General features: G+C 41.0%; 1 protein-coding gene across 1 annotated transcript in view; it reads left to right on the top strand.

Annotated features, from left to right (window-relative positions):
* The window catches only part of LOC122808810 (homeotic protein proboscipedia-like), a 1,259,012-nt gene that overhangs the window by 312,179 nt on the left and 923,848 nt on the right, over positions 1-22,985 (top strand). Inside the window, exon 4 of the mRNA XM_044079870.1 lies at positions 4,863-5,005. Coding sequence (XP_043935805.1) covers positions 4,863-5,005 — 143 coding nt within the window. The remainder of the gene's footprint in view (positions 1-4,862; positions 5,006-22,985) is intronic.

Below are 22,985 nucleotides of genomic sequence, written 5' to 3'. Positions count from 1 at the left end.
CAAAGGGTATGATCTCAGTGCAGACAGACTGGTATCTAAACAAATAGGGGGATTTCTGATCTTATCCTGTTTCAGGAGGCCATGAGGGTTTGGCTCTGGCAATTTCATCCCAATGGTTTCTGGTAGCAATACACATCCCAGGGAAATCAAGTATTTTAGTGGACATTCTGAGCAGGATAATTCTTATTCCCCATGAGTGGGCTCTACATCCAAGAGTTGCTGCTTAAATTTTTTGGCTCTGGTGCACTCAGTGTTGCAGTTTGCCTGTTCATCCAGTGCCAAGTGCAGCAGTCATTATACCCTAGTTCCTCCACAGGGACAGTCACCCAGAGATGCTCTTCTGCATGCTTGGCCCCTGCATGTCCTGTATGCGTATCCTCAGATTCCTTTGTTAATAATGTTCCTTCAAAAGGCTGCCCATTGCAGAGCAACCGTGATCCTCATTGATCCTTTTTGGCACCACCAGGTATGATTCATTTTTATATAGCCTCTTTTGAGGTGCCCTCCTCATGTGCTAGATCCGGTTTCAGATCTGATCTCTCATCTGGCAGGCTTGGACCTGCCCGACCTTCAGATGCTCAGGTTAACTGCATGGTTTTCCTTATTCCCCTGATGGCCAGAGACCCCCAAGCTTACATATAGAGTAGCCCATATTTTGTATTCTTCTTAGAAGTTATTTACTTGGCAATGTCTAAGCTAGCAAGTGGAGATGCTTTGTCTTTCTGGCTGCTTCTAAAGGCCTGGACCACTACACAGAACCTTTAGAGGCTATTCTTGATTTTCTTAATGACATATTTTGTTGAGAATGAAGTTATTCCAATTAAAGTACAATTGCCAGCTATTTCTAACTTTCACATTGATGGAGACAGTATGCCCATGGTGGAGTTGAAGGTTTCAAAGGCTTTTTTTCTGGGGAACCCTTTTATTACAGCCTCCTGTTCAGGACCCTGTCAATCAGTGGGATTTGCCTTTTATGCTTCACATACTTACTGGACCTCCTTTTACAACCATCTCAGCAATCCTTATTTCTGATGATGCAATCATGATTGAAATTCCTGAACATGTATCACTGCCCATACTTCATATACTTTTCCTTCCCCATTGTACTTAAAAAAGGGAGAGTATATCAGAAGCAGTCTAGAAGCAAGTATGTTAGACCCCTAGTAAAGTAATTAGGTCCAAGTAGTTCTGCATATTTGCTTGGAAGTGTTTACATAAATAATTTTATACCCCATAAAAGTTATGGAAGATTGCAGCTAATATGCTGGGAATGCACAGAAGAAGGAGCAGAGAATTTAGTTCATATTTTTTTGGGATTGCCTGGGCCTGGACAAGTTAGTTGTGATTTGACAAAATGAGTTATACCCAATTCATATTTTTTGGAATTGCCCAGCCCTGGACAAGTTAGTCGTGATTTGGCAAAGTTAGTTATGCCCAAAACAAAGGGGAAAGTAACATTAACAGAAATGGAAAACGTTCTAGAGGTTGAGAATCGGGCAGAGGTAGGTGAGGACCTCATAGAGTTAATGTTAATCTGGATAGTAACGTTACTGGCCAGAAAGCCATAACCAGGAACTGGGAGGTTAGGAAAATGTTGCAGGAAATACAGAAAAGTGGAAAGAAGATTGGTAAAGACTAGAAGTATTTCCTTGTGAGGTAGGACTGATTGATAAATTGACACGAAAATGCACAGGAAGAATATGAAATAATAGGGATGGATGGAAAGGAAGAATAAGCTGAAGCTATAGGAATTGTAAATAGTTGGTGGGGGAGTCTGTGTATGTAGTTTACTGTAACGAGATGGAAGAAAAGGAAGTGAAATTAATAGTCGAGTGATAAATATACATGTCGAAGACATTCTTAAACATTAAAGATTCCTATTTTTATACCTATTTATAAAGAAAATTGTTACAGTTGTTCAGGATATTGTAAGCACCAGTCTTTGGTTGAGATCCTATGTATTAGAGAGTTACACTGTTGTTCTGGTACACAGGAAGTTAACTGACTGTCCATCCACTGGATTAAGATTTAATGATGCATCAAATATGTGAAATTCCCAAAAGGAATTTATATAATGTACCTTTGTGGAATAAAAGAAAATAGAAGTCGTGAAAATGAATGTTTCTCATCTTTGGAAGATAATTGGGGAATGACCTTTCTACCACAATAGCCGTAAATGTACAAAGGACTAAACTGGAATCTATTCATTATTTTCAATGTTGCTCAGTGTGAAGATGAAATTTAGATTTCAACCCTAGCAATGTAATGTGATCAAGAAAGTCAATTGTTGTGTCAGCCTTTACAGGGTAAATACATTCTTACTTCCAAGCCCCTCCCCACCAAGCATAGGTCAAAAGTAATGTGATTTTCTTAAGAAAACTCCTTTTTGACTCTTATATGTATAGAAATTTCATAGCACCCTCCGTGTCTAAACTTGTAGCTGCCTACATCTAGATAGCCACACTCCCCACTCCTTAAACGCAAAGAACATCTCTGTAACTTGCTGCTTCAATTAAGCTGGCCTGAGACACAGAAATAAGGTTAATCTTGTCCAATTCCAGATTACGCACATAGTGAATAAACTGGTCTACTGGCCTGCCTTTCCCTCCACCAACACAGATGTAATTTTGTAGCACCTTCACATGAGCTTTGGTCATAGCTTATTTTGAACCTGCAGTGGCTACAAATAAAAATCAGTATGCTGCTGATTTATCTGGAGTCTGCCAGTTTGTTTCCTGAAAGAAACCAGCTCTTGTTAATAGGTATCACTTTATTTTTGAGTTCTTATCTTTGATAAAAGTTTTTTCTGTCCAGAAACAATGTAGATGTGGAATCACATAATGCTTTGCTGGTACCCTAGTCTTGTAGCCCTGTAGCAGTTGCTGCGTATATCGTATGTATTATTCAAAACAGCTAGTGTAGCATCCCTTCTTTCTTGAAGGCACATGTTTTATATTTCAGTTTAGCATCTGCATTGCTGTTTCCATTATTTGACAGCTCTAAATTAGTATATTTATTACTCTTAGCTGCAGTTATGTGGAAGTGGTATTCATGCTAATCTTTGTTTTATCTTCATTAGCAATTTGAATCCTGTGCAGATAAATTGTATAGAAAACTTACAATACTATTCCTCTGTAGCTTGAAGTAGCTCAGAACTGCTGGTATCCATGCCTTGCTTGCTGTATTGTTCTAACTGTAATATGTAAATCACATGCATGATGATCTACATTATTTCTTTTTACTTTCTTCCTGTTGCTGTTGACACTAATGCACTTGTTCTGCAATTTACTTTGTTTTAACAGGCATTGCATTCTGGTTATATTCTACTTTGTTTTGTCTGAATTATCATAATTTTTGTGTGTTTATATGATGCACCTTTCTGCAGTTGTTTGTAGATTTTAGTTTTTAGAAGCTGGTCTGTGCATACCTTCACTGAAAATTGGCCCTTCCTGACTAAACAGATCAACAAAATATTAACTAAGGAACACATTTGTTCCAAAAAAGGAAGAAAAAAATCAACGATCATCATTTTTAAGCTAGACTGTGTAGTGGTACTCAGAATGTTACACGTTTAATGTTCCTGTATTACATTTATGATTTCTCAGTCCAGTAGTTCTGTAACCTCTTGCGATGTTGTGTGAAGGGCTGTGCAATGCCCTGCCTGCTTCAGCCATGACTGAGAATGCAAGTTGAGGGAGTTGTTTGGGGATGCAAATGGTTTGGATCCATTTAACCTACTAGGGAGTGAGTTTTTAGCCTCCTACTTTGATGAGTAGGATAATCAGAATGTTGAACTTGCTAGACTAATATGAATATGGTATTAATTGTTTTAAATTCTTCTTTGCTTACTTTCTGCTCCTGTCCTCTGTGACCATGAGGCTTTTCCTGCATGCTGTGTTAGCCCATTTGTTTTCCTGTGAGGTGAAAGCCCTATCGCCCACTTATTCCTCCTATGAGTAGGAGTGAAGCAGCAGAGAACGATGGCATCACTTACTAAGAGCAGACAGTTTCACTTTAAAGCTCTAACTGCACAATGCATGCCCAGTAAGATGCTCTAGGATTAGACAAGCAATGGGCATCGGTGAAGGTTTGTCATTCGCTTCCACAAAAGATGTAACCCTTTAAGATAGCCCTGCCCTCCTTGCTCTCCCCCCTTTAAGCCAGATCTCATATGTGGTCTCTGGTCTCCACCAGAGTTGTATATGGAAACATGCACCCTGGACATACACCCTCCATTCCCCACCACCACCTCCACTGAAGAGAGGTGAGCTGGCTTTGTCATGTCACTCCTCCCTTTCTGTACTCAAGTTCCAACAAGACCCGATCTGATAATCAAGCTCAGGTCACCTGGATCACTGTGCTTTATCCCGTAATGCCAGCAGGGCTGGCTATTTTACCTAATTTTGAGACTTGTACATGTAATCTGACTGCTTCAGATTTGCTGCTGCTGTGAGCATAAGTATGCCTAAAAAGTAATTTGTGAATCAGTGCATTACCCTGATAAACAAATTAACTAAATAAAGTTGCAGCAGCAGAATATTTACTTTCATAACTACAGGTCATTCTCTCAGTGTTGGAATTCTTGACATCTTTGGCACGTGCTTGTGTTAGTAAAGAAAAATGCTGTTTGATTCTAAGCTAAAATTAAGTCAGAAGATTTTCAATGAATGGTGAAAAAGTGAGTAATGGAAGCATATAGTACATTTGTAAGAAATGTTGAAGTTTAGAGAAATTATTATGAAGTTATTTCCAAAACAACAGAAAATAAGCCAAGTTTTGTAGGAAGAAGAGTTTTATCCATAAACAGATCTGGCTGACTTGGAGACATTTTATACTGAGTTTATTGACTTTTATTTTGTCAGGTGTGGTTCCAAAACAGGAGAGCAAAATGGAGAAAAGTGGAAAAAAACATCTTAAAGCCTACTAAGAAATATACCAGTGCCACCTCAGATGCTGCGACAACCAGGACTCTTGAGCAAGCTCGGGTGCATCCTGCTTCTATCAGGTATCAAACAGTGAAATCATTTCTCAGCCTCTTAATGCTATTAGGGCAAAAGCTGCTCAAATAAAAAAGATACTGATGTGAATAAAGTACATGACACTCTGTATGCTTCTCCAGCCATGATGAATGCTTTTGTCAATAGGTGGCAGGTAAGATCAGGTAACTATTCAAGGCTTGCAGTTACTTTAACATTTTCATTTCAACTTTGTATTGGAAACAGAAATTACTATACATAACCTCTGTCTGATTGGCTTTCAATAATCCTTCTGTAATGTTTAGGCTGCAGAGGTAAATACAATTTTCTAGCGTTCACTGTGCATTTTAGCAACATTGTGATAGTACTGGTTTTGGAGTACATTGCCATTTGAGGGTTACTTCCCTTTCATTTTATAGCATAAGTTAATTTTATAGCAAAAGTCTCACATTTGTGCAGTGCTCCTCTTTGCACAGTGACAATTAGCAGTGCCCTGTATAAACACAAAAGCCTAGAAACTCAGTTGTTCCCTAAACAGCTGTCAGTGAAACCCTTCCAAGATTTTCTGCTGCTCTAGGAGCAACTCTGTTGCACACTGAGCAGTATTGCCTTATTGATCATCCTTAGCCTACAAAAAGTATAGGTCCTTCTTGTAGTCTCGGTACTACAAGCAGAGTCCTGTCAAATTAACCCATTCCTTTCTCTAATAAAAAATAATACGGTAAGAGCCTACTGTCATGGATGGGCAGTGCCCCATCATCTCTCTGGCCAGCCTGATAGACATGAGCATCCTGAGGCAATGTAGCAAACTTCTCACGTATACTGACAACCACTTACTCCTGAAACAACAAATGCTTTATGTGAGAGATGTAGTTACATTATGAAATTGGAAGCAAGACTCTCTCGTAAGGACAAATTGAATGCCAAACAGATTGCCAGCACACGCACACTTCCCACAATAATAATGACATGGCACATAAACCCAGATTTGCAGTGGTACGCACCAGTAACTTACCACAAGATCAGAGGCCTCCCAAATGAAACCCACTTACGCACATACAGTAAAAATGCAAAAAACAACCACAACACATAATAATACACACACCAGTGTCTCAACCAATAAGCCCATAGGGCATAACACTACAAAACCTAATGTGTTGGTCATAGGTGATTCCATTGTGAGACACATGTATGTTCTCCTCACCAGACGGGATAAGGAGCTGGTTACACTTAGCTGCCTGTCAGGTGCCAGGATCTGTCAAGTCACACAAACACTCAAGTCACTCAAGCACAAGTACCGGTATGACTCCATCATAGTCCATGTGGGGGTGAATGACTTGAGACGTACCTCACTAAACTATATGAAGAGAGACACGACTGAGCTCTTAGATTGTGTCACAGACAGGTATATGCCTAACATTAAGCAACATTCTGCCTTCTCCAAGGATGATGTCACAATACAAACTAAAAATGATTGACTTTAACAATTGGCTTAGCTTCTAGTTTCAGTCCAAGGGGATGCAATATCTATAATTTTGGGAAGACGTGGTCGACAGGCCATGTTGGTTTGCCAGTGATGTTCTGCACCTGTCTCCTCTTGACTTTCAGATACTGCAAAGACATTAGCCACCCCTATTGTGTCTTTTTAGGCAGTGTCAAAATTACCAACCTCCCAACATAATAAAATACTGTCTATATAAACTCAAGGTACTACTGTTTAATGCTAGGATTCTAAACAAGAAGCTTCACTCCTTAATTTGGAAGATGCTGACGTCTGTGCAGTCACCGAGACATGGTTCAAAGGTACGGAAAGCACCCCGACCATGCAGGGCTACAACGGCTTCCATACATTCAGATCACAAACGGAGCATGAAAGAATGAAAGGAGGAGGTGTATCCATCTTCATTAAGAATAAGTACACCTCTAGACTGGTCAAACAATATGACTGTCTTGAGCTACTCCATGTTCAATTAACTATAGGCAAAGCCTCCTACCACATCATAGCTAGCTATAGGTACCCCACCATGAAACAGGAAAAGCATACTGCTTACCTGGACTTACTGGAGTCACTTGCCATACAGCCCAACACTTTATTAATGGGTGATTTTATTATCCTACTATTGACTGGGAAACATACATGACTACAAACATGCTGGCTCAGATGTTCTTGGACTTCGTTAACGCAAATGCACTGAAACAGCTAGTCAGCACACCCACAAGAGACTCAAATGTCATGGACACAGTGCTCACTAACATGGGAGAGCAGTGGACCCCATTGTGTGATGTTCTTCCTGGTAAGATCAGACCATAAATCAGTCTTGTTCGGTGTAATTTTAAGAACAGATGCCCCATTGAGCTCAAAAATGTTTAAGAATTTTTCAAAGACAAATGAACTCCTACTAAGTGATGGTGTAAGAAGTCTCAAACCCCGCTCAAATGCAGATATCACGGACTCCTATACAGAGGTGTACAACAATCCCCTGTATAACCACTTATGCAGTTGTATAAAATCAACTGTGCCTGACCAAATTGAAACCAGATCTTGCCAAAAAAACAAGCTGCCGTAGTGGACCTATACAACAAGAGAAAGAAACTAATGTCCAAGAATAAGAGGGAACTGGCTTAGTAGACGAAGAAATCCCTCTCTAGCTTAAACAAATAAATTAGAGATCTTGTCAAGTCCTCCAAAGCTAATTATGAAGCAAAAATAGCCTCCCTAGTTAAGAATAATCACAAGGTATTCTTTAACTACATCCGAAATGTAAAAGAGAATATCCAGCTCTGTTCTGAACTGGTTGTGGATGGCACCACCCATACTCAACTGGAGGCGATAGCCAACCTGCTAGCTAACAGATTTCGAGCAAACGTCACCCCCCCCGTCCTCTCCCGTCATCCCCAAAGTATCTAGAAAGTGGCATAAGAAACTGTGCAACTCAAAGTAAATCCACACTAATAACAAAAACTGAAGGGTTCAGGTAGTTACAGGTAGTAAATCACATAAAGTAGAAGCAAAAGTGTTCATAAATTGAGTAGAATTTTTATTCCAGAAAGAACATGAGTGCTTTCATCCAACAACTTAGGTTGTTTAATATGATGAAGTCCTATGTTGTTGGATATTCTGATGCCCATATATGTCAAGCAGAGCGCCTCTTTGGCCCTCTTCAAAATGAACCTTGATGATTGGATGGGAGATGGGAAATTCACCCCGAGGGATCACGTCAGTCGCCCTGCTAGACAGGGGTCCAGGGAAGTAAATACTGTGGGAAGAAATAGCCAGGGAATTGTTATGGCTAGGCGTGTATAGGCCCTAGGGCCGATAGCCTAGTACCAACCTATGAACCTATAAGTCCTAAGTTGTTGGATGAAAGTGCTCATGTTCTTTCTGGAATAAAAATTCTACTCAATTTACGAACAACTTCAGCTGTATAATTAATAAAAAAGTGTCTATGGCCATGGATATGAACTTTCCCACTATATCTGTTACCAGCTTGGTGGATATGGACATCCTGAGGCAATGTAGAAATTGCCTTATGTTTACTGTCAACCAGTTAATTCTGAAACAAACTGATATGGTATGTGAGAGATATGTTTACACAATGTCACTGGAGGCAAAGCTGTCACATAAAATTACTACACATGCTGCACCCATTGCACACAATTCAAAGCAGACATATAGACTCACATATGCTGAGGCACTTAAATGTAACCTTCCTAAGCCCCAAAGACCTCCTAGATGATGTACACAACAAATATCTTCAGCAGCCCCAAATGCAGTCTTTCAAAACAACACCCACATAAACACATAAAGTCACATCTCATGGATCCTCAGCTTCTATGCCCATAAGGAAAGCCACCACACAGGCCAACATTCTGGTCATTGGAGACTCCATCGTGAGATACACTGATATCCCGCTCACCAGGCTGAGTAAGGATAAGATTGCTTATTAGGGACTAGGATCTGCCACATTACACATACACTCAGGTCATTGGACCACAAGTACCAGTATATTTCAGTCATACTCCATGTGGGAATAAATGATCTCAGATGTACCACCCTAGACTATATGAAGACAGACATCAGGAAGCTCTTGGAATATGTGTCTCACTCTTATATGAGCCTAGCACTGAGCAGTATTTTACCTTCTCCAAGGATGATGTCACAATATGAAAAATGACTGATTTTAATAATTGGCTTAGTTTCTGGTGTCATTCTATGGGGATGCAATACTTGTCAGCATGAAAGGATATGGTCAACAGACCATGGTGCTTTGCCAGGGATGGTCTGCAACTCTCCCCTCTAGGCTTTCGAATATTAGCCAAAACATTGTCTTCCCCCATAGTGCCTTTTTTAGGCAATGCCAAACTAAAAGTACTTCCAACATAGCAAATCAAAACCAAGAAAATCTAAATGTATTACTGCTCAATGCTAAGAGTCTAAACAAAAAACTCTACTCCCTAGAAGCTCTCCTCACCCTAGAGAATACTGACATCTGTGCAGTCATGTAGATGTGGTTTAAAGCCGCTGGGAGCACACCAAAAGTGGAAGATTATAATACCTTCCATACATTTAGACCAGCTACTGGACAGTCAGGAACTAAAGGTGGAGGTGTCTCAGTTTGCATTAAAAATAAATATACTTCAAGGCTGGTCAAACAGGGTAATGCACTTGATCTGCTCCATGTTGAAATCACCATAGGCAAAATCCAGTACCACTTCCTTGCAAGCTATACGTCCCCCTCTATGACCCAGGAAACCCATACCATGTGTTTAAACTTATTGAAACACTCACCATCCGGCCTAATACCATATTCATGGGAGACTTTAATTACCCCACTATTAACTTGGGATCCTGTATGACACCAAACATAACGATACAGAGATTCCTGGATTTTGTAAACACAAATTCCCTGGACCAAATTGTCAATACACCAATCAGGGGTACAACCGTACTGGATCTAATCCCCATTAATATGGGAGAGTGCGTACAAGCCTGTTAATAGTTGCATAGAGGCAGCTGTACCCAATAGGAAGAAGTACAGAACTAACTAAAAAAACATGCCAACCTGGTGGAATCACAAAATCAATAGGCTGTATTACAGAAGGAAGAAATGGCCAAAATTAGGAGGTGCAGCACCCAGCAGGATAAAAGCACTCTCATCAAACTAAACAAAGAATTCAGAGGACAAATAAAGTGTACCAAAGCCAGATTTGAGGTCAATCTGATCTCCTAGGCCACGGGCAACCACAAGGCATTCTTTAGCTATGTCTGCAGCTTCAAAGGCAAATACTCAATTGTGTGCAGAGCTCATTGTAAATGGACCCACCTATACTAAACCAGAAGATACAGCAAACCTGCTGGCTGATAAATTCAGCTCCAACTTTACCCTTCTTTCCCCCTCAACCTTCATTCGGGAAATACCATGAAGTAAAACTCCCCCTGCTATTATTAGGGAACAGGTCCTTAATGCTCTCTCTCTAAGGACAATAACACTGCATTGGTGGGCCCAGACAATATCCTAGGATGCCTTCTAAATAGTACAAAACATGACCTATCAGGCCCTCTTGAATTGCAGCTTAACTGTAGCCTCCAAACAGGCCTTGTGCCTCATGAATGGAGAACAGCAATAGTTATCCCTATGCACAAAGGTGGGCTCTCTACAGACTTTGGAAACTACAGACCCATAAATCTCACTAGTCTTGTATGTAAAGCCATGGAAAGAATTATCATGGAAATTATCAATAGTGATATAGTAAACCTCCAGACACTTGTCCCAATCCAGTTTGGTTTTGTCAAGGGCAGGTCTTGCCTACTCAGCCTGGTGGACCTTTTTGAGAAGGGCACCAGAGCAATGGATGAGGGCAAAATAGTTCACACTACCTACCTTGACCTGGCCAAGGCATTTGACACAATACTCCACTCAGGCATTGTAGAAAAACTCAAGAGGTTAGGTACAAACCCATATGTCACTCAGTGGATAGCCAGCTGGCTCACAGACAGGACCCAGGAAGTTAGAATTGGAAAGTCCACCTCGGCAAAGAAGCCATTCATAAGTGGTGTCCCTCAGGGATCAGGGGTCCTTGGAATGCTTTTTTTTTGGCATTTACTTCTCTGAAGTCAAGGCTAATGTCAGTGGTCTCTGGCTGACTAAATTTGCAGATTATTGCAAATTAGGAGCTGTCATTGAATCCCACACTGAAACATATATTCTTCAGGAAGGGCTGACACAGACAAACAATTGGTGTCAGAGCCATGGACCAAAACTAAATGTCAGGAAATGCATAATAGTATTATTCAGGTAGTCGTCCACCCCTGGTAACTATCATATTTGACAACACACCCCTTAGAGGTGACCCAGTACTTAGGGACACACACAGACAGTAATCTAGCCTTTGACCATCACATGTCTACAGTAGTGAGGAAATTATTCTGTGTTGCACAACTTATAAACAAAGGTATGGCATCTAAGTCCAAGGAAGTCATTATTCCACTGTTTTTGGCATGCATCAGACCTGTCATTGAATACAGTGTCCACTTTGGTATGTACCTAACCAGGCATATCCAACAGTTGGAACATCTACAGAGGTTCCTTACTAAAAGAATACAGGGCATAAGTAAAATGTCCTGTGCAGTCCACCTCAAGGCCCTATACCTGTATTCGGTCTCCTACATGCTTTTGAGGGGAGATCTATGCCTGGCATACGGGGCATTGTCAGACTACTTTCTGATGTACCTCCTGCAAATCTAGAAAACAAACAGCACCAGAATTACCCATTCTAAAGACTTAAACTTGCCTGTGATATAAATAGGACCTGCTGGAGACACAGGTATGTATCCCAGAGATTACTCCGTCTCTGGAACAGGCTCCCCATCCATGTGAAACAGAGTTCTTGCCTAACCCAATTCAAGTGCAACTTGGACAATTGGATGGGGAAAAGGAAATTCATCCCTGGTTTGGCACCTGTGTCACTAATGGATACATACAACCTGTAGATGGTTTAACTCCCAGACCCCTGCTTGCAAATGTTTCATCTCCCAAGCCCCTGCTTACACTTATCAAGGGTATCAGAACTTGTCAGAGATTTGGGATGCATCGCTAGGCTTAAAAAGTCCCTTGTGGTAGTTAGCCTAGTAAACACCTATGAACCTAGATGAATTGATGGGTGGCCACTGATTCACTCCTGAGGTGGCACACAAGTCCCTCCTAGACAGAAGAAGTCAGTGTTAACTACCATAGGCCCTTAGCTGTGTGAACTTCACTCACCTAACTACTGACAACTGGGGCAACTCGAGATAAATATGGCTAGGCTTGTAAAGGTTCTAGGGCCATTAGCCTAGTAATCTTATGAACCTATAAAGCAGGACGTGAATAGGTGAGAAGTAAGAGACTAGTTTGTACAGCAGTGCTTTTAAGGATTGTACAATGGTTTCTTAACAAAAACTATGTGCATTATGGGTGCACACAACTGCACACAAGTTCCAGTTATCCATAGTGTTACTGAAATACATTTACCGTTTCTTCTCTTTAAGGTGTATGACATGGATTTTATCAGTTCTCTTTGAAAAATATACTGTCTGTATGTGTAAAGTCTATCAGGCTTGTTGCAGAGCTTTCAACCTTTGGGGTTTTCAGAGGTATAGTCGATCTTCTGCAATTTGTGTGTATTTGCATGTGGTCAATGTTAGGTGGGGCTACCGCATAACCCATTGCAGAGAGATTACCTAAAGCTGATATTTCTTATGACTTTTGCGGTTACCACATAACTGAGTGTTGCAGAGGTCCCCAGATGCTGCTATATCCCAGCATCTTTCACCCTTATTTAATAAACAACTATAAACATTTCAACTATTGATGAATTACCTATTAACTATTGATAAATACTCTAGGAGAGGCAATGCACTTTCCAAGCTTCACCTGCAAAGCATCATGTTACAGTGCTTGTATATCCTAGTGAATGTTTACATTATCGATAAACTCATGGTTACCTTACTAAGTGCGACATGCTATAATCACACCTTCCCCCCACTGGACTGGACTTGGACTTTAAGACCACTGTTCTTTATAGAACAACAGGTAGCATACTGTGGTCTGCATTTTTCAGCAAGCTGTACTTCTATTTAATTTGAATACCGAAACTGACTAAATGGTGTTTTATGTAGTCTTCATACCCTTTGCTGTGATGAAAGATGAAAGACATGTCCCACTCTTCTCAACTGGTCATTTCTTGCACTTAGTTTAGTATTAAACTGACCATAACTATACTATTTGTTTTCTGTACTGATTATATAATTATGTTTTTCTGCTGATTATCTTTGCTGAGGTAAGAATCAACAGAACGACAAAATGACTGTGTGTTGGATAGAATATGTCCTTTATTTTACCACTTTATCTGGTTTGTATTAATATTTTAAAATTCTGTGATTACATTTTCCCTGTCTCTATGCCTTGCCCAAGAAGTAGTAGTCAGCTGTGACTATCCTTTTTATCAAATGTTGAGCCAGACGTTTGACAGTGAGATCATTATGTGCTTTAGACACTTATTTTAGTATCATAAGAAATAATTAGTTTTTGAGGTTGGAGTAGTGTCTTTCCATTTTTTCCACCATCAGGTTGGCAGAGGTTTGTGTGTGTGTGTGTGTGTGTATGTGTGTGTGTGTGTGTGGGTATCATACAAGAAAATGGTAGTGTTGAAAACTCTGATGTAGGTACTAAGTAATGATGGTCTTTGCATACAATTCATTGAAAAAAGTAACTGTGCTTTTTTAAAAGTAAATATTCTTTATAACTGAAAAAATGTGTATCAATGTGGGTGAAAAGCTAATGGAAGTAAACTGTTCTGTTGCCTGGTAATTGTGGTGACACTTGCATCAGACAGCATTAATGCTGGGGAGAAAACAGAAATTCTATTGGTTTTACATTGGCTCTCAGCAATTTACATTTCTTCCTTAACTAGTCTTTTGTGGTCAAATAAAGTGCTTCCTGTGTAATTGGCTCTAAAAAAATTCATACAGGGAATGAGCTGTCATGTCTGATGGTGTTTAATTTGCATATTTCTTCAAATAGAAAGCATTGTTATGCATTTTTTCTTGAGAGGTTTTATTAAATGAAAACCTAAAACACATTCTTTGCGGTATTAGCACATGCCAACTAACTCTGCGGTCACAAGCATCCCAGATAATTTCTGAGTTCATGTGTCTACTAAACCACTGTTCCCTACTGCTTTCAGTCATAAGAAAAAGATAACACTGATTCTGGAAGATCTATTAAATAAACGAAAACTGAGGCATGCTGCTTAGTACATAATTCACAGATGACAAAGCAGCCAATCACTTAGTCATTTCAATTTTACTGCTGACATTTTATCTACTTTGCTTAATAACTTTTACTAAGGAGATTGCAGTTATGTTGCTAGTTTTTGCTTCTCTCCAGTCCTCCTGCTGACTTCAGCTCCTCCATGCTAGCTGCCAGATAGTCCCATCCTTGGAGATCCCATACTGTGTTGGGTCTCCTTTTTAGGAAAGTCTTGCATGCAGGGGGCCTCTGACTCATTTGTGCAGGTTCTTGTGGCTAACTCCTCCATGTTTCTCCAAGTGGAATGATACCAGACGAGTAGCTATCATATTATAGTATTTATCATATCATGGTGTGTGTGTGTGTGTGTGTGTGTGTGTGTGTGTGTGTGTGTGTGTGTGTGTGTGTGTGTGTGTGTGTTCTCTAGCCCTACTCTGGACATGGCCTACAGTAAGGTGTGGCTTCATGATGACATGCCTGTCCCAGACTGTAGGGCAGCCATGCCTTCTCAGCCCCCTCACCCCTGTGACCATTCCAAGCTATGGCTTTCACCAGGACATGACAAATGACCTACCTACATCAATATGGTCTCTTCCCCCTGAATATGCATACCCATTCTCCTTACCAGCTCTGTTGTCAGGTGCCCAGTGTGCTAATTGAACTATGGTCACCTGGGCTGTAGTCAGAGTTTTATCCTCCACTATCCCCAGAATAGCTGCTATAAGATCGTTTGGAGTGGTGTGTAAAGTGTAGTTGTGAAAGCAAACTTACCACGACAGTAGATGTTCAAATAATCACTGCTGTAGTAGCCTTAACTATGTGGGTTATAGCCTGCCAAGGATATAAAAGCCATTCTTGTTATATCCTACCAAGCATATAACAACCGGCCAACTTCCAAACCTTCAGGGCACCTTCCCTGCTCTGAAACAGTCAGGCAGCTGGAGCTGAGCTGACTAAAAGATGACAAGTTTGGGCACAGAACCCTTCAGAGCATTCCTGCCAACAGCGAATGTGTCTGAACCCTGAAAGGACAGTGCTAGGAAGAGCAAAAAAATAAATAGCCACATCCCAGAAGAAACAACACACCCAAAATAAGGAAGATGGAGGGAAGGAATGGCTACTGCAGTAGGTATCATTAGAACATCTACTGTTATGTTAAGTTTACTTACACAGTCATTCAATGTTCATCATATTGATCACTGCTGCAGTAGCTGTATGGGTCCTTTACTGTAGCTTACTACATTTGGGAGGTAGAAGGAGAAGGTCCTGGAGAATGTTCCTTATAAAGCTTGATCTAGACTTAGATCTAAGAAGTCACATTTATAGTGCTTTGTAAAAGTATGTACAGAGGACCAAGTTGCCTCTTCCAGAATGCTTCTAGAATCCAACCCTTTCCAAAAAACTGTAGATGAAACCAAGGCCCTGGTAGAGTTGACCTTGACCCTGCCTAGAAAAATGTTGATGTGGTGAGTATAAAAAAAAGGTAATAGCCCTAGTCAACTACTTAGAAATAGTCTTTATTGACAAAGATTGTCCCTTCTTCATACTTTCATAAGAAAAGAACAATAGATCTGAAAGATTTAGTTCTCTTTTCAGTTCTCTCAAGATAGTACCTGAGTTGTCAGTAGACATACAAGATATGGAGTATTCTTTTGCCCTAATTTTTAAGGTCAGTAAGGAAAATTAGGGAATTAATAACCTGGTTTAAAGTAAACATGGCTACCACTTTAGGCATAAAAGACAGATTAGTTCTAAAAAAATGTTTCTGTGGAAAATGAAACCGGGTTGAGGCACCATAAGAGCTTGCAACTCAGTTACTCTTCTTGCAGATGTCAGAGCAATCATTAAAACTGTTTCTCTGTAAGAACCTCAAGTCAACCAAATTAGCTGGTTCAAATGGAAGAAGTGTTAGCTTCTCTAACACAAAATTAAGATCCTAAGAAGGGGCCACTGGTTTTCTTAGAGGCCTCTTAAGTAAAACCGCTTTCACAAACATTTTGACATCAGAAAGCCTTGAAAGAGAAGAATCCATGTGCAGACATGCTGAAAGATCCAATAAATGAACCTTCATGGAAGAATAAGAAGATAGTAAAATGAACAAATATTGTCAAACCAGAGAACAACTAGCCCTAAATGGGTGCTAGTTATGTTGGCACCAAATAGAAAATCTTTTCCATTTGCTAATATGTGATTTTATAGTAGCATGCTCTCTTGCCTCCATTAGTGCCCTCTGCACATCCTCAGTACACAGGTGCCTAAAGGCTAGAGAATCCCTAGAAATTTGGAAAAAGGAAGGCCTAAAATCTCAGAGATTCCCTGATTTAACATACCCCCTTCATCACACTTTTTGATCACCTATTCAGCAAAGGAATCAAAAAGTGAATCTCTTTCCTAAAAGAGAAAATAAAATCTCATTCACAACCTCTTGGGAAGTTCTGAGAATGGAGCCAGGCAAACCTACTCAAAACAGTACAAGAGGCCATAGCCCTGGGAGAATTATAAATTGAGTCATACACACACACACACACACACACACACACACACACACACACACTGAAAACAGAGAGAAGTAACTAGTACAATGGAAGACGCTAAATAATTTAAAGCAGATGTTTCCTGAAAGTAAGAAACTGCAAACAAAAATTCCTCATACTTTTGCAATTAGTCAGAATACACATTACTATAGGAGCCATGAGAGGTTCCCCGGTTCAATTATCAGCTGAAGTGCCTTCTGTGTGGAGTCTACATGCTCTCCCTGTGCTCACATGGGTTTCTTCCAGGTGCTCCAGTTTTCTCCACCATTCCAAAGACATGCAGTAGGTGGATTGAGCACACTAAATTGGCCATAGGAATGAGTGTGAATGCGGTGTGGAAGAACTATTGTGGCAGGGCTAGCCACCCAGTGATGTAAGCCTTGGCTCTAAATGATTGTTACTGTTGAAGTGACACCCTAACCCCATGTGCAAAAATGGGAAAAAAGGTTTATGGGTGGGTGGATGGATGGATGGATAAAGAGCCTGACAATTCAAAATTCGGAAAATCAAAGTTGCAGAAGCATGCAGTATTTTCCTGTACTCATCAATAATCTTCCCATCCTTATCAGAAAGAGTAGGATAAGAATTAGCTAACTGTTTAGCAGTACTGTGAATAACTTAAGATATAGCTGCTGGGTCAGGTTTGGGAAGAGTGTATAAACACTTAAAAAGACTCAGGAACTTTATACATTCTATTTGCTTTTTTAGAGGCAGCAGGCTGGCTACCATGAAAATACAGGCAGAGCCTCACTCATCTTCCAACGCTAACAGACTGAGAAATCTCGGTGTACTTTCACAGAAAACACTGGCACATATTGGAAATAGTTTCAGAGAGAGGAACCCCAAAGGGAAAAATCAGAAACTGAGTTCTCTTTTGAGTCTGAATCAGAAAACTGAGGGAAAACCTATATCTGTTCCTTCATCTTCTTGTCCAGATTCGCTATCTTGAATCTGTTCAAGAAAAAAAGATGACCTTCTTTCTTTTATCAGAAAACAATGAATAAGAAGGATAAAAAACCTGAATAAAACCCTGATCAGACCCAATAAACTACTCCTGCTTAAGGAGGAGTAGATAAATGTTTAGATTTCTGTTTCTTTTTGACAGACAAAATGGGTCCAGTATTGCTTTTAACAATAATTGGCAGCAGTAGCATCCCCAGGGATGGGCACAACATCCTGACATACCAGGGAAGCCTTTCAGGACCAGCAAGAGGGTCTCTTCCTTGCTTGCTTGGGGGACCCCAGCAGCTGCAGAGAACATGGCTAACTTGTGGTCTATAGTGGCTGTAGGTGCTACACCAGAGGAATTCAGGGTAAAAGATGAGTGGTCTGAGGTACAACAAATGGCCACAGCAGAGTCATCCACCTGTGTCTGAGGCAAATTGCTAGCCTGCTGTGGTGGGAAAGCCTGTTTGCATAACTTTTTCTTTTTTTGGCTGGAAGAAGTACCGACATCTGGTCCGACTGTTTGTTCCATGGTCAGGCTGAAAATGGTGCCTCTTTCTCATGGAAAACAAGCAGCAAAAGCCGACTAAAATTTAAAGACTTTTAAAGTCACTTTTTTCATACAAAAATGCTTTAAATTACTTGCCAGCCCCCAAAAGTAAAATAAATGCACTTTCCTCGCAGAAAAAAATGTTTTTAAATAATTAAACAACTTTAAAACTGACAGGAGAAAAGAGCACTCTTTAAGAGTACAATACATTATCATGACAGTCCATTAAAACAGAAGAGAGAAATATTAATAATCGATAAAAAGTGTGAATTTTTTCCCCAAAGTGAACTTATCTGCCCAGTAAAGAACAGCTCAAGCGGACTGTCGAACATCAAAAACATCAGAGGTGCGCATTCTTTGACAGCATTGAAGCTCTGAAGGATTAGCACCCAAACTTGACTTGTAGTCATCTCAGCTCAGCTTTGTCTGACAGTTTGGATGATGGGAAGGTGCCCTGAAGCTTTGGAAGATGGCCGGCTGTTATATCCTTGGTAGGATGTTACTCGAGCAGCTGTTATATCCTTGGCAGGGTGTAACCGGTATACCTAAGGCTACTGCAGAAGTGATCAACATGATGAACATCAATAATATCTGTAGACATGGTGCACTGATGCCACATAAAGTCTCTTGTTTGACATTTAACTAAGAAGCTTCCATCGCTGTAGCATTGTGTTTTGGGCTTGGAAGAGTTTGGTCTCATAGAGTTTGAATGCAGCATCTGTTTTCTAGTTTTCTACAGTAACTAGCTGGACTGTTTAAAAATTAGTGTTTTGGCAAGTAAAATGGTTTATTGGAGAAGTACATTATCTTAATTCTTTTACTCAATAAAAGAGAAATTGCCCGAAAGAATGATTTCTATTTTGACTGCATTGTCTATATGTGAAGGGTTGCTGTTGAGTTGTAGTTCCTGTAAATTAGTTATCTGCACATGTACACACACACACACACACACACACACACACACACACACACACACACACACACACACTTTCCAAAGTTAAAGTACAGATTCTATGAAAAGATTTTTTAACATTCATGTCCTATAGTATACATTTATTTTCTTAATAAGTAGCACATAGTACTCACTCTCTAAATGAAATGCATAAAAATGAAAGCCTCCTAGAAATTATAGTAAATGGTACTTTTTGCCATTATAGTTTTTTTTTAACACAAAGCTTGATCTGTTAAGTATTTTATACACTGTTTACTATTATGCTGTTGGTCCAAACAACAATCCCAAATTTTCTAGACTTTCTTGCATAGTTGGAAGCCATACATATATCTACCCATTGTTTATTTGTGAATTGCTTATTTAATATCTCTTCCCAATCCTTTCTAACCTCGTCTGATTCCTATAATCATCATGTAATATTTTATATGCCCTATTAATTATCCCTTTTTTTAACAGCTTCTGTTCAAGATTCAACTAAAAACCTGACCACTGCTGATCTTTTATTTGAGATTCCTGTATTCCTTTCTTTTTGCCTATACTCTGATATCAATCCTTGATGGGGAAGTCAATCTCTAGCGTGCAGTACAAATGTATTGTTGCGTCTTCCTATTTTATTACCTTTCCCTCTCCAGTTACTTGCTTCTAATACCTTGGCTAATTTGACAGTTTTATCCAGTAAATTTCAGTTCCCACTTCCCTATTCTCTGTACATCTAATTGCAGTTATCCCTGTTGGCATAATCTCCTTCCTCCATTCTTGTGTTCACTTAGTTATTAGAATTCTTTCTGCTACTTTCTGAATATAATATTATGCATGGCTGTTGTTATTCTCCTTAAGGATCTGCATAGAAAATCGTAGTCTCTCCTTATTTCTTGGGTCCCCTTCCCTTGTGTTTCATCATCTTCCCTTTCCACTTTGAATTATAGCTTTCTGCTTGTGATGTGTATATGAGCTTTAACTGCGGAGCTCTGAAATATCCCTTCAAATCAGGTAGTCCTGAACCAGCTATTGGAAGAATCAACATATCCCACTTGACTAGTGCCCTCTTCCATTCCCAAATAAAATCCTTAAACTCCTTATTAATTGCTATCCACAGCTTCTCCTGTGGTTGATAAAAACATGCCAACATATGTATAAAACTGAAGGGAATAAAAAAATTTCACGGCTTGTATCTTGCTATCCATATCAGTAAAACAAAACATCTGAAGTTGTTAATCTTCTTCCATTCCTCACTGATGGGTACGGTTCCGAACCCTTGGAACTGAGTTGGCCAAATTCCAAGATAGTGTACACCAAACTCTCGAGCCATGCTACTACCCACAATGCCCTTCATCCCATACCCCAGATCTCGTTTGCCGTGCGGCCATATAGCTGCGTTTTCACCGAGCTCTCCAGCTAAGTAGTTTTGAATTATTAAAACTGGTATTTCTTTCAAATGTTTTTCTTACAGTGTCTTCATTTTAGTCTAGCTCTACCCACAGGTATCCCTTTTCTTACCATTGTTGGTATTCTCTTGCCTTTTCTTTACTTTTACCACCCTCGTGGTAACTCTCCATACCATTGCTGGTAGTCTGGCTCTTTTTCCTTCTTTCTCTGTTTGAGCGAGTGTTAGTATGTCTGAGAAAAAGGGTACTTCAGGTTTTAAACATTGTACGTCGTGCAGTAGTAAATTACCTAACAGTGACTTGCATTTTAAATGCGTTTATTGTTTGGGCGTCTCACATCTTTCTGCGACTCTCCCTTGTGATATTTGTGTGAGTTTTAGTCAACGGACATTGAATGAACGGCGCAACAAGTTGATTTTGAAGGGATTGCTTTCCTCTCCTTTCTCTGAGGCTATTTCTGTAGAGATCTCAACCCCTCCAGGCAAGGATAAGAAGCGTCCTCGCTCAGACCCTTCTTCACCGGCTGGTGATAGGGGCAAAAATCATCGATCTAAGACTGGTAGATCTTCCTCCGAGCATCGACTCTCTGTCTCAGTGCCACCAGTCTCGGCAACTAGCACAGTTTCTGGGAAGTCTGAATTGTCCGGGACTGATGGTTTCTTCGGTTCTGACCAGTCTGGTTCAGGACACTTTGGCACCGACCTCGATTGTGACTTCGGCTCTGAGTTCCTTCTCGGTGTCAACTTTACCATTTACGCAATTCAAATCAGAATATTCGGCATCTTTGAGCTCATTACCATGGACCAGATATTCGTCTTCTGTGGATCCGTTTGCCGGGCAACCCTACAGTCCTCTTCTGGATCGGCCTGAATCTCCTTCCGGGATATCGATTAGGTCTGCCAGGAGCGTGTCCGAAATAGACATTGTTCGTCTCGTGGATCAGGTATTGACTGCAGGGGAAATCTCCAGACCCTGTTCCACTCCGGGTGTTGGGATTTTTCCTCCTTCAACTCCCTCGTATTCTCCTGATGGGGATCTTTCGGTCCCAAGGCCCCATTGCTTTCAACGGGACCCCATCCTTCAGTGCCTACTGCTTTGATGCCTGAAGCATCTAAGTCCTGATGGGCTTCAGTTCCGATGACAGCTCACCTTACTCAACCCCTTGCTTCGGGGATGGAATATTTGGTTCCGACCCCGGCACCGACGGCCTTCCGCACTGACCCCTTCTCAAACATCAGTCTTGGAGGTGGGACATTTGGAGCGGGGTGTGACCCTGGTTCTGATTCAGTCCTCTTCAGTTCCGGGCCCCCATCCCTCTTCGGGTGGGCCCGCCTTCCGGATTATGGAGAGAGCGCTGGCGGCTAGCAATCGTCCTCCATCAGCTCCACCTGTGGTTCCCCCCCTTACTCAGCCATCACTAGCTCTTGACAGGGGGCCCCTAATCCAAAGCACCCCCATTTCCGAGGCTTCTTCGGACATTCCCACCAAAGAGCCCCCTCAGAAGAGGGTGTGCAAAAGAAAACACATGGACTCACCTGAAGAGTCCCTTACTGAGAATACGGATTACAATGATGGGGAAAGTTCCCCCTAGATCACCCCCGTTTCCTTTGGGGACATCTTGGAGATTTTGAGTCAGCGGGGTGACTGGAAGTCTTCCGCCCCTTCCCTGGAGGAATCCGTATTCTTACAAGCTTTCCGTTCCTGGCCCACTACTTCCTGGGTGATCCCTCCTGCAGATGAGTTGGTCAAATTCATCGTGCAGTGAGCGTGGAAGAGTCCGGATTCAGTAGAAGCTATCCCCAGGAGATCAGACAAAGTACTTTCTCCTCCAGAGGATCAACCCCATTGGTCAAAAAGTTTGCCAGTAGACGTTGTGGTGGTGGCGGCCACAAAGAAGGACTTGGCAGAAGAGAGTCCGGATGTTCACCTGCCCAACAAGTAGTCCCAGGCGGGGGACAGGCTAGGGAACTGAGTCTTTGCTGCAGCGACCTTTGTCGTGCGTTCGCTGAATTTCTTGGCACACTTTACGAGACTCCAGAGAGACCTTATTTCAGAACTCTCTGGTAGCCTCGCAGGTCAAGTGTCAGATGGAGCATGTGACAAAGTGGCCTCCCAACTTGCCACCCTTGAAGCAATTTCAAATTCCTCCATGAGATTGCTTTCCCACGCAACTGAAGGAGCAGCTAGAGCAGCAGGTGCTGGCGTGGTTGTCCGACGTCATGCCTGGATGCGCATTTCTGACCTACCGGATTCCTTCAAGTCTTCCTTTTTGAATGCCCCTATTGAGCCCTCTGTGCTCTTTGGTTCTAAGGTCAAGGATACTTTGGCCAGGTGCGAGCAGGATGGAAAGACT

The sequence above is a fragment of the Protopterus annectens genome, chromosome 8.part0 (assembly GCF_019279795.1).
Source record: "Protopterus annectens isolate FY-2018-M chromosome 8.part0, PAN1.0, whole genome shotgun sequence".
In the NCBI taxonomy this organism is placed as follows: domain Eukaryota; kingdom Metazoa; phylum Chordata; order Ceratodontiformes; family Protopteridae; genus Protopterus; species Protopterus annectens.
This window is presented reverse-complemented; position numbering and strand designations above follow the sequence as displayed.